Source organism: Ctenopharyngodon idella, chromosome 7, assembly GCF_019924925.1.
Source record: "Ctenopharyngodon idella isolate HZGC_01 chromosome 7, HZGC01, whole genome shotgun sequence".
NCBI classification, from domain to species: Eukaryota; Metazoa; Chordata; class Actinopteri; order Cypriniformes; family Xenocyprididae; genus Ctenopharyngodon; species Ctenopharyngodon idella.
Genome location: NC_067226.1, coordinates 10,731,415 through 10,745,704, shown reverse-complemented (window position 1 = coordinate 10,745,704; position 14,290 = coordinate 10,731,415). Strand labels below are relative to the sequence as shown.

The 14,290-nt window shown below is 37.7% G+C and overlaps 1 protein-coding gene across 5 annotated transcripts in view; it reads right to left on the bottom strand.

Annotated features, from left to right (window-relative positions):
• The window catches only part of chd9 (chromodomain helicase DNA binding protein 9), a 75,621-nt gene that overhangs the window by 61,089 nt on the left and 242 nt on the right, over positions 1-14,290 (bottom strand). For 4 of the 5 annotated variants that reach the window (XM_051900167.1, XM_051900171.1, XM_051900170.1 and 1 more), the window contains exon 2: positions 903-2,583. In XM_051900167.1, the coding sequence (XP_051756127.1) occupies positions 903-2,450 (1,548 nt within the window). In that variant the 5' untranslated portion in view covers positions 2,451-2,583. Of the gene's footprint in view, positions 1-902; positions 2,584-13,833; positions 14,138-14,290 lie in introns of those variants that run through there. The other variant, XM_051900168.1, reaches the window with a different exon arrangement.

Here is a 14,290-nt window from a genome sequence, read left to right as displayed (position 1 = left end):
GTGGCAGCTGAATCACTGAGCCTCAACTCCCTGTGTCAGCAGCAAAGTGCTGAGGGGAAAGACTGATGCTCATGCATCACAACAGAGAGAGAGAGACAGAAAGGGAGACAACAGAAAGTAGAGAGAGAAAGAGTTGACACTGCCAGGCAGCATTGCTGAAAGCACTGCCTGCAGCTTGCGATCACAGTCTAGACAGCACTCCTGCTCTTTTCTCCCTCTCTCATTCTCCATTTCCCTCAGGAAACCTCATTATCAACATCTCCCTTCTGCCTGCACTCACACACAAACACTAATCTCACATCAACACACACAGACAGAAAAACCACAAGCCAGACCCACTCTAGTCAGTAGGAGTGCACCTCCCACTATCCTATGGTTGGCCTGACCCACATCTTGTTATAGCCTTAAGTACGCTTAGCCCCAGTAAGTCCTAAACACCACTGCAACTCTTAATCGGCTGCTACAGTACCTGTCTACAGGCCCTTGACAGGAGGAGTGGTGAATTATTATTTAATGGAGCCTGTCTGTCTTGACCTTTCTCTTCCAGTACAGTTAAACACTACAATGTAGCCTGTTGTCAAAGTAGTCCATTGTCTGCTTGGCAACATTCCAGCAATCATTTCATTTATCTCTCATCCATGTCATTAACTTATTTTTATTTTCATATTTCTTATTTTCATTAACGTATATTTCTGGGTGTAGATAAACACCAACAACAACTACAAAAACCCTGTTACGAATCATTCACATCCGCACAAAACAAGCCAAGCAGAGCTGATAACTAAAACTGAGAGCTCATAGCTGTAATCTTTGACTCACTCCAACATCCCAGCACTGAACCTTTACAAACATCAAACAAAACAAGATACATTTGCGAAAGATCTGAGAACTGCTTCTCTCACCTGTGCATCATATACCATTGGCAGATCCTCCATGCTTTCCTGCCCCTTCACTTCCTCTTCTCGGCCATTCCCCAGTCCTACATTTATCCAAGAGTGATTAGAGTTCTCTTCCTGGTCTAGTGCCTCCAGCTGAGGCAACAGCTCATCTCCTATTAGGTCAGGAGCTTCACTTAGGTCGTCAAGTCTTTGATCATGTTGCTCTCCAAGCAAGACCTCCTCCAGAGCCTGAAACCCATTAATGCTGCTTACGCTCTGGTTCGCAACCAAAGGTCCAGGCACATCACATGTCCTTCGCTCTGCCGTAGAGAACGGACGGTCTGCAGAGAATGAGTTCAGACCATCTGAGAACACCTCAGAGGAGTTGAAGGGATTCTGGTCCGATTTGGAGCTACGTAAAGGGCACTGTTGTGCTGGACTTCCCGGTATTCTGACTTGTTGCTGCTGATGTTCCATTCCGGAATTAGACAGGAAAGGACAACCAGTATCCAACAGGTTTGAAGCAGATGGTGAGATGGCCATAGAAGAGGTTGTAATAGATACTGGGGCAGAGGAGTAAGACTGTGTTTCATTTACCACACTGGGAGCGTAACGAGCAGTGGGATAGGACGAAGCATGGCTAACCGAGTCAGTTTGAAAAGAATGGGTTGCAGGGGAAGGCTGGACAGGGAAGGCCAGGTCATTGTCTTCCAACCTTGGACCTGTAGTAAACCCTTGGACCCCTTGTGCCACCTGAAAGCCACTTTGTTGAGAAGACACAGGCCTCATTGAGGCCTCGAGATACTGTTTGGACTGTGAATGACCACTTTGGGCAACTGTAGGGTGAAAAGGACTACCCTCTACACTGAGCGAGTTATGGTGGTGCTGCTGGGAATGATTTTGGGGGACATTGCCCTCATAGTAAAAATTGAGATGTTGTGGTGCAATGTGGTGCAAGCCCTGATGGGCTATTTGTTGGTGTGGAAGCTGCAGCTGGTTCGAGATCGGGTGTTGATTGAGACTGTGCTGTCTCTGCTGAAGATGCTGATGACTGTACTGCTGATGTTGAGCTTGATGCTGCTGAAACTGTTGTTGCTGTTGAAAGTGTTTATGTTGAAGTTGTTGATGAAGTTGTTGGTGGTGTTGATGGTGCTGATGGTAGTTATTCCCTTTTTGATCATGGTTTCCCCACATGGGGCTGTTGTGAAGAAACAGTCCATTGGTCTGGGGCACTTGGTTCATAGTATGCCTTTGAAATGGCTGCTGCTGTGACAAAAAAGATCTTCCATCATTGCTACCTACGTCTGGACTAGGAAAGGACTGTTCTATTGAGGTCTGTGCCTTCACAGTGTCAAAATGCCCCACAGGTTGACTGTAGGGTATCCCATGTTGGATGGTAGAAGATCTGGGCCCTGCATCCACCTGAAGATTCTCCAAACTAGGACCCAAGTGAAGTTCATCATCCAAGGACACTGCCCCAGGGGTAAACCCGGGATCATCCTGGACTAGGCTGTCAAGCCCTCCCCCAAATATGTTAGGGTCATCAAAGAAGTCCATGATGGGGTCGGTCATTGTATGAGTTCAGTGCATGAAGGGTCTGCCCCCTCAGCCGCCCCTACGACAGGACTGCTGAATGCAACAGGGAGCTAAAGACCATCAGAGTTTGTTGAACCACTGTGTGTCCATCACCAAGAAAGGCAACAGTCTAGAAAAAAGATAAACAAAATTAGACATAACTTTAGATATGCAAAACACTTAATATGGGATTCAGAACTATTTCAATAACCTTCTGCAAGATCATTCATTGAGTACATTTTAAGAGGGTATGAATCCAAAAACATCATTGATGCTACATAATTTCATCACAGTTCTCTGAGCTTAGCTAATACAAGTCGAATTTGACGTACTGTATTCTGAACGCACAACTTTATGTATACTGCTTTTAACATACAACACAGAGTTCAGTCCTAAACAGGTTGGGAAATTCAGTATTTAATAATTAGTTTCAATTCACGAGTGTAAATTTAAATTGAATTTGCCACACGTACTGAACTGAAATTCAAACAGGTAATGGCATTCTTCAAAAAAAACTGAAATTTAGATAGTTATTTGATTTAGCTAGTTCAAATGTGTTTAAATGGAACGCAGTAACTCTAAGACAAGTCAGATTGACATCTCTGACGTCTTTCAGTTAGACATCAGATCGCTATATGTTCAGGTGAAGTATGCAGAAATAGAATGGCAGTGCTAGCATTTGTTTTGGAACATGTACAATTATCAACACAGAATATAATGTACTCTGTTGTATACTCTGGAAATGTTTGCTATGCAAGTTTATCATCATTTATATAAGAATGTTTACTCACTGGTCAGTTTTATTTGCTCACAAGTTAAGGTTTATTATTATTATTATTATTATTATTATAGAAGTTCACCATCAAGTGGCATTCTATTGAACTTATCCAAGTAAGAAACTGAGAATTCCAAACTACCAGCATAAAACCAGAAGGAGTAGCACCTCTAGGAGTAGCACTGAGCATGTTATAGCCTACTTTAAATACAAATATTATGTTACATCACTCCATAACAAGATACAGTACTGCATTAATACTCTTCTAACATGTCCTTAAGTAAGACTCTGGCAATAAACTCATCCAGAACACCCTGAGGCCTGAGAGAGGTGAAAGGGGAAGGGATATCTGGGGAACATTTGGCACCATTAGTGGAGCTCAGAAACAGACATTACAGCAAGCACAGCAGCTGAAGAGCTTTCAGCACCAGACAAAAACCAGGTGCTTCACACAACCCTCAGACTTCCCTCAGCTATGGATGAGAGAGAATGAGTGGAAACTGCAAAATTCTTTGCAAAGCCCTGGTCAGGAGAGCAGCAGGAGCTGTGTGGGACATACAAACAGCTCATTCCATTTCATGCACGCATGCACACACACACACACAACCGGACAGAGAGGGTGAGAGAGAAACAGGCTGTCCTGACCAGCACCGGCTGTGGAGGAGGTCAGTCACGACCTGATGACTCACAACACACACACAGATAAACAAAATGGCAGTGCACAGAAACCTAGACATGGGCTAGAACTACAATACTATTCTGTGGCTTCATCCTTTATCCCTCTATACCTACATTAATTCAACAACCACACCAACATAGACTATATTCAGTCTCTAGATAGGGAAGCAAAACACTTTAAAGTGTCGCTCCACATCTTGACTATGATATATCTTTTGGTTTTGCCATCTGAAATAGACTGTAACAGCTACTTTATATTGATTTTAATTAAAAAAAAATAAAGAAAGAAAACACATGGATGGCCAGTCTTATGGGTGGTAGCATTCAAAGAAGAAAAAAGCAGCTCAAACATGAGTCTTATCTCATATCAACCACAAACTCAGCTCTGTGTGGGGATTTCAATCATAAATGCAGCTCCATCTGCGCCTGTCACCAGTGTTCAAAATTACAGGGCACCTCCCATTATCTAGGGCTGGCTTTAGTGAACTGTTTTGCAAGTAGTACACCTGTCTCAAACCAGGAAGCATTTGGGCAGGAACATTGTAATTAAGGCTTACTGTCACGCCAAGTCATCTGGGTCAAACTGATATGATATCAGACTATAAGCGAGGCAAGCTTCTGCAGAATGTACATAACTCACTTTGTTTCTTAAAAAAATTTGAAGTCTGGAGTATAAGGATGCACAGTTAACTGGAAAAATTACAGTATGATTACTGCTGCTTTGATTAAGTAATTGTGAAAAGTGTTGATTACACAATTCCATTTAAATCTACTGCAGTTTTAAATTTACAACGTTTAGAACCAAAGTGCCAAGAATCAGAGGCAGTTCACAATTATCATTGCAACTAGGGATGCATCGATCTGATATTCAGTATCGGTATCGGCTCTGAATACTAAAATTTTTGCCTGATCGGGTATTGGTCAGACGGGACGGGACTAATCCTGTGCGTATTCATGATTGTTACTGTTAACAATGTTTAAAACTGCTAAAATGTTTAGATTTGCTTGTTTTGTTTTTTTTAGATTTTATAAAAATTACTGTGTACTACCAAAGATTTTTTCTGGAAGTACTTTTGCTGGTGATGAATCATCCACTCACCTAGTTTATAAATATATTTTGTTTATAGATTGATTATATATTTTTATTCATTTGTTATTTTTCTCTATAATAAAGTTGTGTGTATTTAGTGGATTGTGTTTAACAGATAAAAGATTGATCATCAGTTCCACACACACAAAGGTACAGATATTCTACAATGATCGAGAAAAAAAAACAGCATGGTATCTGATTGGTGTCAGCCGAATATAGAATATCGGAATGTGATCAGTTATGAAAAATGGTATCAGTGCAACCCTAATTGTAAAGCCCAATATACACCCAATATACACTGTGTGTGGACAGTCAGTTGACTTGCGCTTAACTTCAAGGTGCAAACAATAAGACCGTGTAAACATTCAGTGAGCGTCAGCTTGTTATTATAAAGGGATTTCTAGTATTGCCACATTGCTTGTGTTCTCACAATACCAAAATGACGACGCTACGATACCAGACTAAAATATCTCAATACCAATATGGAACCGATACCACAGTCAAAATCTGAAAAAAGAAAAGTAATTGAATAACAGATGACAGAACATGAAACTTAAAATTCTTTGTTTTATTTATTAATTCAAACAAGATGCTGAGCCGGTGTTCTGACTTAGAACACGGAAGCGCTGAATGCAAACAGTGTAGGAGAATGACAGGGGAGAGATGAATTTGTTGAATAAAGTAGTTATTTTTGTTTTGTTTTTGCGAAAAAAGTATTTTCGTCGCTTCATAACATTAGTAACAGTGCGAGCAACACTTTGAGTTCTATTTTGCCACTTATTCCGCTAAAACTTACATCCCATTTTCTCATTCATGTTTCTTTTTTGCTCTAACATGTCAGTAACTTAAGTACATGGATTTACATACTAAAAAAAAAAAAAAACATAGTAAATATGACTTTTATTAAAACTATTAAACTCTTAATTCTTAAAGTATCAGTATAAAAAAAAAAAGGAATCGTACCATTTTTAACAGCATTTTACTGTCAGGAGTACAAGGAATATAAAAACATTGTACGGTCAAATACAAATTTACTTTCATAAATGGTGATAATCAAATCAATTTATTTAACTATTTTGGTTAATTTTTTAAAATGTCCTTTTTTGGGCAAGTTTACTTTTTAAAATATATGAAAACATATGTAATATTCCTTAAAATTAATGTTTTACTTTAATTCTATTATTATTATTACTTTAAGTAGAACATCGTACTGTGCAATAGTAGTATATTCTTTCATAATTTCTTCAAGTTAGAAAAAAATGTTTTAATTTACTATTATTATTATTATTATTATTATTATTATTAATTGAAGAACTGTGAACTGTGCAATAGTACATATTTGTTATAATTTCTTCAAGTTAAACCTAACTTTATTTTGACGGGTTTCTGTGTGTATGATATTAAAGTTTAACCAAATAAAATGGTGAAATCCTCATGAAGTGAACTATAAAGTTAATGTTTTCATGTCATCATACATTGAGACGGCAGAAACCGTAAACACCACGAGTGTCACACAGGCACTTTATACAGCAAGTTCCATTTGTGACTGGATTCCGTTATTCTGTTAGGGCTCTACATAGGATTTGCCATGTTAAAGAGAGTTAGTTGTGTGGGCTGTTTATTGTTGTGTTGTAAAGTTATAACCATTAGTAGAAGGGTATGCATTTAAAGGCACAATATGTAAGATTTTTGCAGTAAAGTATCCAAAAACCACTAGGCCAGTGTTATATTTTGTTCACTTGAGTACTTACAATATCCCAAATGTTTCCAACTATTTGTAAATCATGAGAAAAATCACAATTTTAACAAAGGTTACAGGACATGTCCGGGAGTCGCCTGTCAAAGGCGTCATATCTGCGTTACCCTCGGTTTCCGGTTTTATTTTGTAGAAACCTTGGAAACACTAAAGACGATTTAGTTTTGCGTTTGGTTACATTTATAGACAGAAAACAAATTATTGTTATATAGCTCAACATGTTTAGTCTTATTGTTTAAATCTAGTTTTCTTGATTTTCCGAGTACCGAGTACCATGCTTTTACCATGCCTCAGAGAAAACTACTATTTTGTCAAGTAGCTAAGTAATACAGCATTTTCTCCACCATACAATACGTTTTAAAATTAATTGCATGCCATTTATCAACACAAGCTACCCAGCATTTATTAATCTGATATTCTAAAATCGATCTAGCTTACTGCAGTGTGTAACAAGTGTCTCACAGCAGCCGCCAAGCGACGGCACAGAGTAATGTTATAACATAATTTTCAACACACTCAAATGTCTCTAATATGATAAACAGCACTGTGATACCTCATACCCTTGACCGGAAGAAGTGGTGCCGGCGACTGCGGCATAATAAAAGTTCCGCGAGGCGTGTCGTGCTCGTCTCTCATTAGCAATCTCTCCTGCGGCCTCGTTCAGCTCCAACATCACTCGGCCCTGCTCTGTTTCATACTACAGTAACGATAATAATCTCATCCATGAACACGATTTCTGCTCGAGTCCCGTCCCTATTCTTTTCCAATAGCTATGAGGTGAAGACGACATCTCCCATGATTCCACTCTCAAATTCGGCGTCATCAAGCTACGCCTTTGTTTTGAACAGGTGACCGCTAGCGGCGAAAATCTACATATTGTAGCTTTAATAGAGGTCCCCTCTCAATACATACTACACAGCACTCTTAGTGGCTATTGCATAGATGTAGCAATTGTTTCAGACAGCTATGCACCGATATTTGGTATTTGAAAAATACATATCGCATGCGAAATCAAATCCGGTGCTGAGAGAGAATGAACTGATATAGCGTCCAGGCCAGCACTAAAAGAAATTAATACTGAAGACTGGAGTAATGGCTGCTGAAAATTCAGCTTTGCAATCACAGGAATAAATTACATTTTAAAGTATATTCAAATAGAAAATATACTTTAAATTGTAATAATATTTCACATATGATATAGTGTATAACATAGCAAATTATTAAGGAAAAGTCAGTGTAGATTATTGCATATTGCATTGAATATTGCATGCAGTGCCATACAGAAAGATATTTTAAAAAAATTCTATTTATTGAGATTATTGTTTGTGACTTTTTTTAATAGGCTATTCATGCAGCCCTACTGCAGTAGCAAAGGCTTACCGGTGGTACTTATGAAACATTGTGGCACAGACACAACCGACCCAAACAGATTATTGTAAAACACTCATTGCCAACCTTCCAAGCCCAGATAGCTTACCAGTTTTGATTAGCTTCTTTGGCTGTGAGGACTGATTTATATCGACTGGCTTCCTAGGATAAGCATCAGGCCAGAATTTCTTGTGAGAAGAAAGGCCTGAAGTGTCTTCCAGAAACTGCATCAGTCTACAGCTGAAAGACACGCTGATAAGAGCCTTGCCGTCTCAGGCCATTAGCCGTGCACTATCTGTACAAGCAAAAACACGTGTAACTTCCTACTACTGAAAAACACTGCGACCCCCTCCCCCCAGCACACACTTTCAAAGATTAGATCTTACACAAGTCTCTTTCATGGAGTAACCTACAATATTTGATTCAATTTACGTTTCTGCAATATGCCCAACAGAGCAGCTTCATGAAAAAGTCACTAACATGAGTCAATGCATTTAACAAATCTAAACCACTGGCTTTTCACTGTCAGTGAGAAAGCATGACTTCAACAAGATGAGGCACGGCTGAGTGTCAGCGCTGCTGGTCTTGGACTGCACACGTCAACGCATTTCCGTTGTGAAATTGCTCTGTGACAGAAGCCAAGTCATATATGCTGGATTGTGACTCATTTAAAGAGCAAGTACTGTAGAGGTTGCCTGGTGCCAGAGACCCTAGACCAGTTTCAGAGCTGTATTTGACTATGGTCAGGGTTTTTTCTGGATGAGCGAAGCTGATCCTGGACCACCCCTATCAAGTAACCTCTTTTTTTAGTGATTCATTTTCCCACAGCACAGCTCTGCTTTAACCAACATGACAGGTGGCAAGTGAAGTTTCAACGACTTCCACATTAAAAGTGAAACAACAGGAGCAAGATACGACTTGGTCTTTTTCTGCTGTTTTTTGCACCATGATGAGGGATTGAACCCTGTAGGAAAAGTTCATGTCGGTTCATTATAATTTTGACTTGATATAATTAAGCTGTTAATCGTCTAGAAAAACTGCAATATTAAAATTCTGTACTCTTTTGTCTAAATGATAAATAATACACCGAAAACTAAAATTGTTTTAAATGCTACAAGTTAATTTAAGAATCACAACATTATAACATAGTATGAAAAATGGATACTTATTACATTTGCTAAAGATTACATTTAACAGTGTTGTTATTAAATAGAGTTTCTGAAGTTTAAGTATAAATTTAAGTGCATGTTTGATGACGACAAAGGTGAATGTAAAAATCTGAGAAATGCATGAACAACGAACCCTTTTCATATTTCCGGGGTTCTAAACACATAATCATCGCTGGGTAAACTTCTAGAGTGGTAAATGGGAGACTACAGCAATTATGATTTTTGCTTTCCATTTGCCCTAATTGCAAAAGAAAAAAAAAAATCCATGAAAGCATTTCCACAACTTTCCAAATAAGAAAAAAAAAAATTTACAGAAATTGATTATGGCAGTCAGAATACAGAAAGATGTCAATTGTCATTATATTAGAAACACCCTCGTGTATAGTGTTAAAAATGTTCATTACATAAAAAAAAAAAAAAGAAATATACTTAAAAACACAATGATTTATGATGTTAACGGTGGAAACACATCACCATGAAAAGGGTCTATTAAATACTTATAATCAACTAATACATAAATGTAAAAAAAAATAAAAAATGTTGCCTGATAATTACCGATATATTGTGCATCTCGAGTGAAAAATGAAAGTGAAAAACTTCAGGTAGATCTTCCGGCATGAGGCTAGACTAACTTCAATAAAAATAGGTCTAAGCTTAATCTGCATGTAGAACAAATGGCCATTCAGGCCTTGCAGATGCAATTCAAGATGAGTGTTATCTCTATATTATGTTCAGCATACCTTTCTCTATTCTTAGCATATTTCTAAACATAAATATGGACCAGTGTAATCTTATATAAGAGTGCACAAATAATGAACCTGCTTCAATTGTGGAATGACAAAAGCCACTCCTTTAAAAGAGAAGCAGACAGAACTAACTGCTTGCCAGTGCACTACATGGCACAGGGCATAATACGATCATAAAACTCACTTTTTCTGATGCAGAAAAACATACCAATACACCACAAAAATTGTACCAACTACTGAAAATGCAACGTTTGCAGTTCGTAGTTGATGTATAAAATTAATAAATTAATGTAAAGCTGACTGAACAAGACTTTATCTACATCTAATGGAAAAGTACTTGAGTTATCTTCTATCTCATGACTCATGATGCTCAGAGAGGATTTTTCAAGCAGTGGAAAATGTATGTGGGCTTAAATTATCCTGTCCCTGGCTGCTGGAGCTTCCATTGACTCATCACTGAATGCCATTTTGCTTCCTGATGCAAGTTCAACAATACTTTATATAAAATTCAGTGTTGAATATTTCCTTTTATTGTGAGCACTTATGGGCAGACACTTTAATCCAAAGTGACTCATGGGTCATTCAGGGTGCTTTCCTGTGCCCATCTGATTTTTTAATTGTTTTCTACATAAAGAGTCATCATGGCGTAACAGACATCATAAGCAATGCATTTGAAATGATTTGTCAAAAGCAGTAACTTAAAAACATGTCATTGTACAGCGTCTAGTTTTTTTTGTTGTTGTTGTTTTTAATGGAACATCACCTTTCTGTGTGAACAGTCCCTTACATTCAAGGTGGTCTATCTGAACATATTAGAGGCTAAACGGAAGCAACACTCTCCAGGGTAGGGTTGATCCGGCCATTCGTAAGTTCTCACTTCAATTGGAACGTAAAGTCAACACTAGAGGTTTAGTAACTACTAGCTAGTTTGTAACTAATTCTGTACTTTATTCGATTGCACCATTTGTTCTTAAGGCAGAATGTAGCTAATAGCTCTCCGTAAAGTAACGCATAGGTTGCCCTCAATGATCCAATAGCAGCCTTTAATACTTAAGCACAAGTTATGCTTAAATGCTATGAATTTCTGTTTATCCTTCATTCTGACTTGTTTTACCTCACATAACTAACAGTTAAAATAATTAAATATGATACTAATCACGAATAAAATCAAGGATCAATATATAAATAAATGCTGATAAAAGAATTAAAAAAAAAAAAAAAAAAATTATATTTATTTATTATGACTGATTTCATTCGATATGCACAACAGGGACCAGTGCACACAGAGGTGTGTTGTTTAGGATGGGTTCGTGTTGAAGATCCACTAAAACAGTCATTTATGCCAATAATGTTTTCTCTCTTGCTAGTAAGTGTAAATGTCAGCATTATCATATATATATATATATATATAAATAAAATATATATAATATATATGTGTGTGTGTGTGTGTGTGTCTGTCAGGTAAAACAAGAGCTTTTTGATGCAGTTCAGTCAGTATACTATTTTATTCCAACTGTTAATCCAGGGGCCCGTACCATGATGGTAGTTGAACAAACTCAGAGTTACAGGATTTGTTTCAAGTCGAAAAAGAAACCCAAACCAATTTAATCAGGATTTTTTTGGTATCATGACGCTGAACACCAACTTTCTCTGTCAACTCAGGCTTTGATTCAAAGTTCATGGAGCGCATGCACATGAAAGTGTGACATCAGTAGCTAACAGCCAATCACATGCCTTGAAACAGAGAAACTGTGATTCAATTCTCACGAGAGAATCAGCAAGATTTTCTCTCTTCTGCAGAAGATTACGAGATTGAAGAAAATGAAGTACATAAATGCACACACAACAAGAAGAAAATATCTCGCTATATCAGTGCAAGTGAAAGCTGTGAAGTTAGTTTATATAGTTATATACAGTATATAAGTATACGATTCTAAATCTAAATCTTAATTATATTTGCAAATTATCTGTACATATTTATGTTCATTTAAACTAAATGTTTAATAATAATTGTTAAACTAAAATTGCTTAGGGGTATAATAATTATATAATTATTATACCCTTCTGTAAATATTTTGTTTATACGTAGAGTTGTGCTTCAAGTTTAATGGTGCAACTCAAAGATATTTAGTAGTGTGGAAGTTGTTACTTAGTGCCCCTTTACACCAAGACTAAGTTGTAACTTAAAGGGTTAGTTCACCCAAAAATGAAAATAATGTCATTTATTACTCACCATCATGCCGTTCTACTTCCGTAAGAATCTTCGAAATGCAAATTAAGATATTTTTGTTGAAATCCGATGGCTCAGTGAGGCCTCCATAGCCAGCAATGACATTTCCTCTCTCAAGATCCATTAATGTACTAAAAACATATTTAAATCAGTTCATGTGAGTGCAGTGGTTCAATATTAATATTATATGAATCAGCGTGTCGAATCATGATTCGGATCATGTGTCAAACCGCCAAACTGCTGAAATCACGTGACTTTGGCGCTCCGAACCGCTGATTCAACACGTTGATTCATAACGCTCCGAAGCTTCATGAAGCAGTGTTTTGAAATCGGCCATCACTATACAAGTCGTTATTTTGTTTTTTTTTGGCGCACCAAAAATATTCTCGTCGCTTTATAATATTAATATTGAGCCACTGTACTCACATGAACTGATTTAAATATGTTTTTAGTACATTAATGGATCTTGAGAGAGGAAATGTCATTGCTGGCTATGCAGGCCTCACTGAGCCATCGGATTTCAACAAAAATATCTTAATTTGCGTTCTGAAGATGAACAAAGGTCTTACGGGTGTGGAATGGCATGAGGGTGAGTAATAAATGACATTATTTTCATTTTTGGTTGAACTAACCCTTTAACGCACAGCAGCCTAGAGTCCCAGCATCATCTCTGTTCAGATTTCACTAACTTTTACTAGCGAAGTCTCTGGTTCAAAAGTATGGCAGTACTAAACCACACACAATCATATTTATCAGATATGTCTGTGACAGAGCTGAAAATAATAATGAATATGTGCAGACTTTGATCGCTGCCTCTAAAAATAAGGTGAGTTATACAGACTATAAGCATGTGGCAGAAACAAACACGCTGTTGGAGAGAAATATAGGCTGTCTAACTGAGCTCTAAAAGTCCCATTAACAAAAAAGAAATCATTCTAATTTAAAGAATAAAGCTTTCAATAATACATGTTTCTTTACTCCTACCCTCTACCTCCCATTAATTTTTTTTTTAAATAATTAAAATTAATGCTATTTGTGTGTATTTTTTTTTTCTTAAAAAAAAAAACCGCTGTTATTATAACACCAATTAATAGCTCTTTTTTGTACAATTAGATGCAATTTCAGTTAGATGCCATTACCAAACCAGTCAGTATTTGAGAATTTGAATTCATAAACAATTTCTTTCTATAAGTTCAAAATGAACCATCCATCACTAACACACGTTTCTGTTAGCAAGTGTTGACATCATCATCATCATCATAAAAATAAATATATAAAATGCACACCATTATCACATATGGCAAAATTCACTTGAAGGTTGATCACAGCCAACGATTAAATCTTTACTCCAGTACAAATGAATCAAAATATATTTTGAATAGGTTTCACTTTTTAAAGCTGTCCAAAGTGAATCCCACAATACAGTACTTTGTGTGTAGGTCAGAAACTCTTAATATTACTTAATATTATCTTCCAACGGCCTGTTATCCTACCCCTGTCTTCGAAGATTAACGTTACCTGCATGAAACTACACATAGACGAAATCAGTGTACGATCCAGTACATCACCTGGAACGCGCGTTTCAGCCTTGCCACCAGAGCATGTCCAACTTTGAACGTGTGTCCTCTTCACGCTTGTCAAGACAGCGAAGGAACATGATAATCCTTGAAATACAAACTGTATTTTCCTGTTACGTTCGTCCGGAGACAGCGATCTGGTCTACTTTCTGGAGTGTGCTCGGTCGCTGTTAGTTCAGAACCACCGTTTGCTGAAAACACGGTGCTGCCTGTCCGTGTCGTGCTTTTCACGTGGAGCTCATATCGTGACAGTCTACCTAAGTTCAGGTGCTACGAGTGTTTCATCCAGGCTGGGATTCCCTTCAGGCAGCTGAACGTCACGGTCTCTCTCTCTCTCTCTCTCTCTCTCTCTCTCATCAGGACTGACAGCCACCTGAGTTTCAGCACTGTCGCACTCTATAACCATCTACATTATCTTTAGCCTAGGAGAGGAAACACATAAACGAAC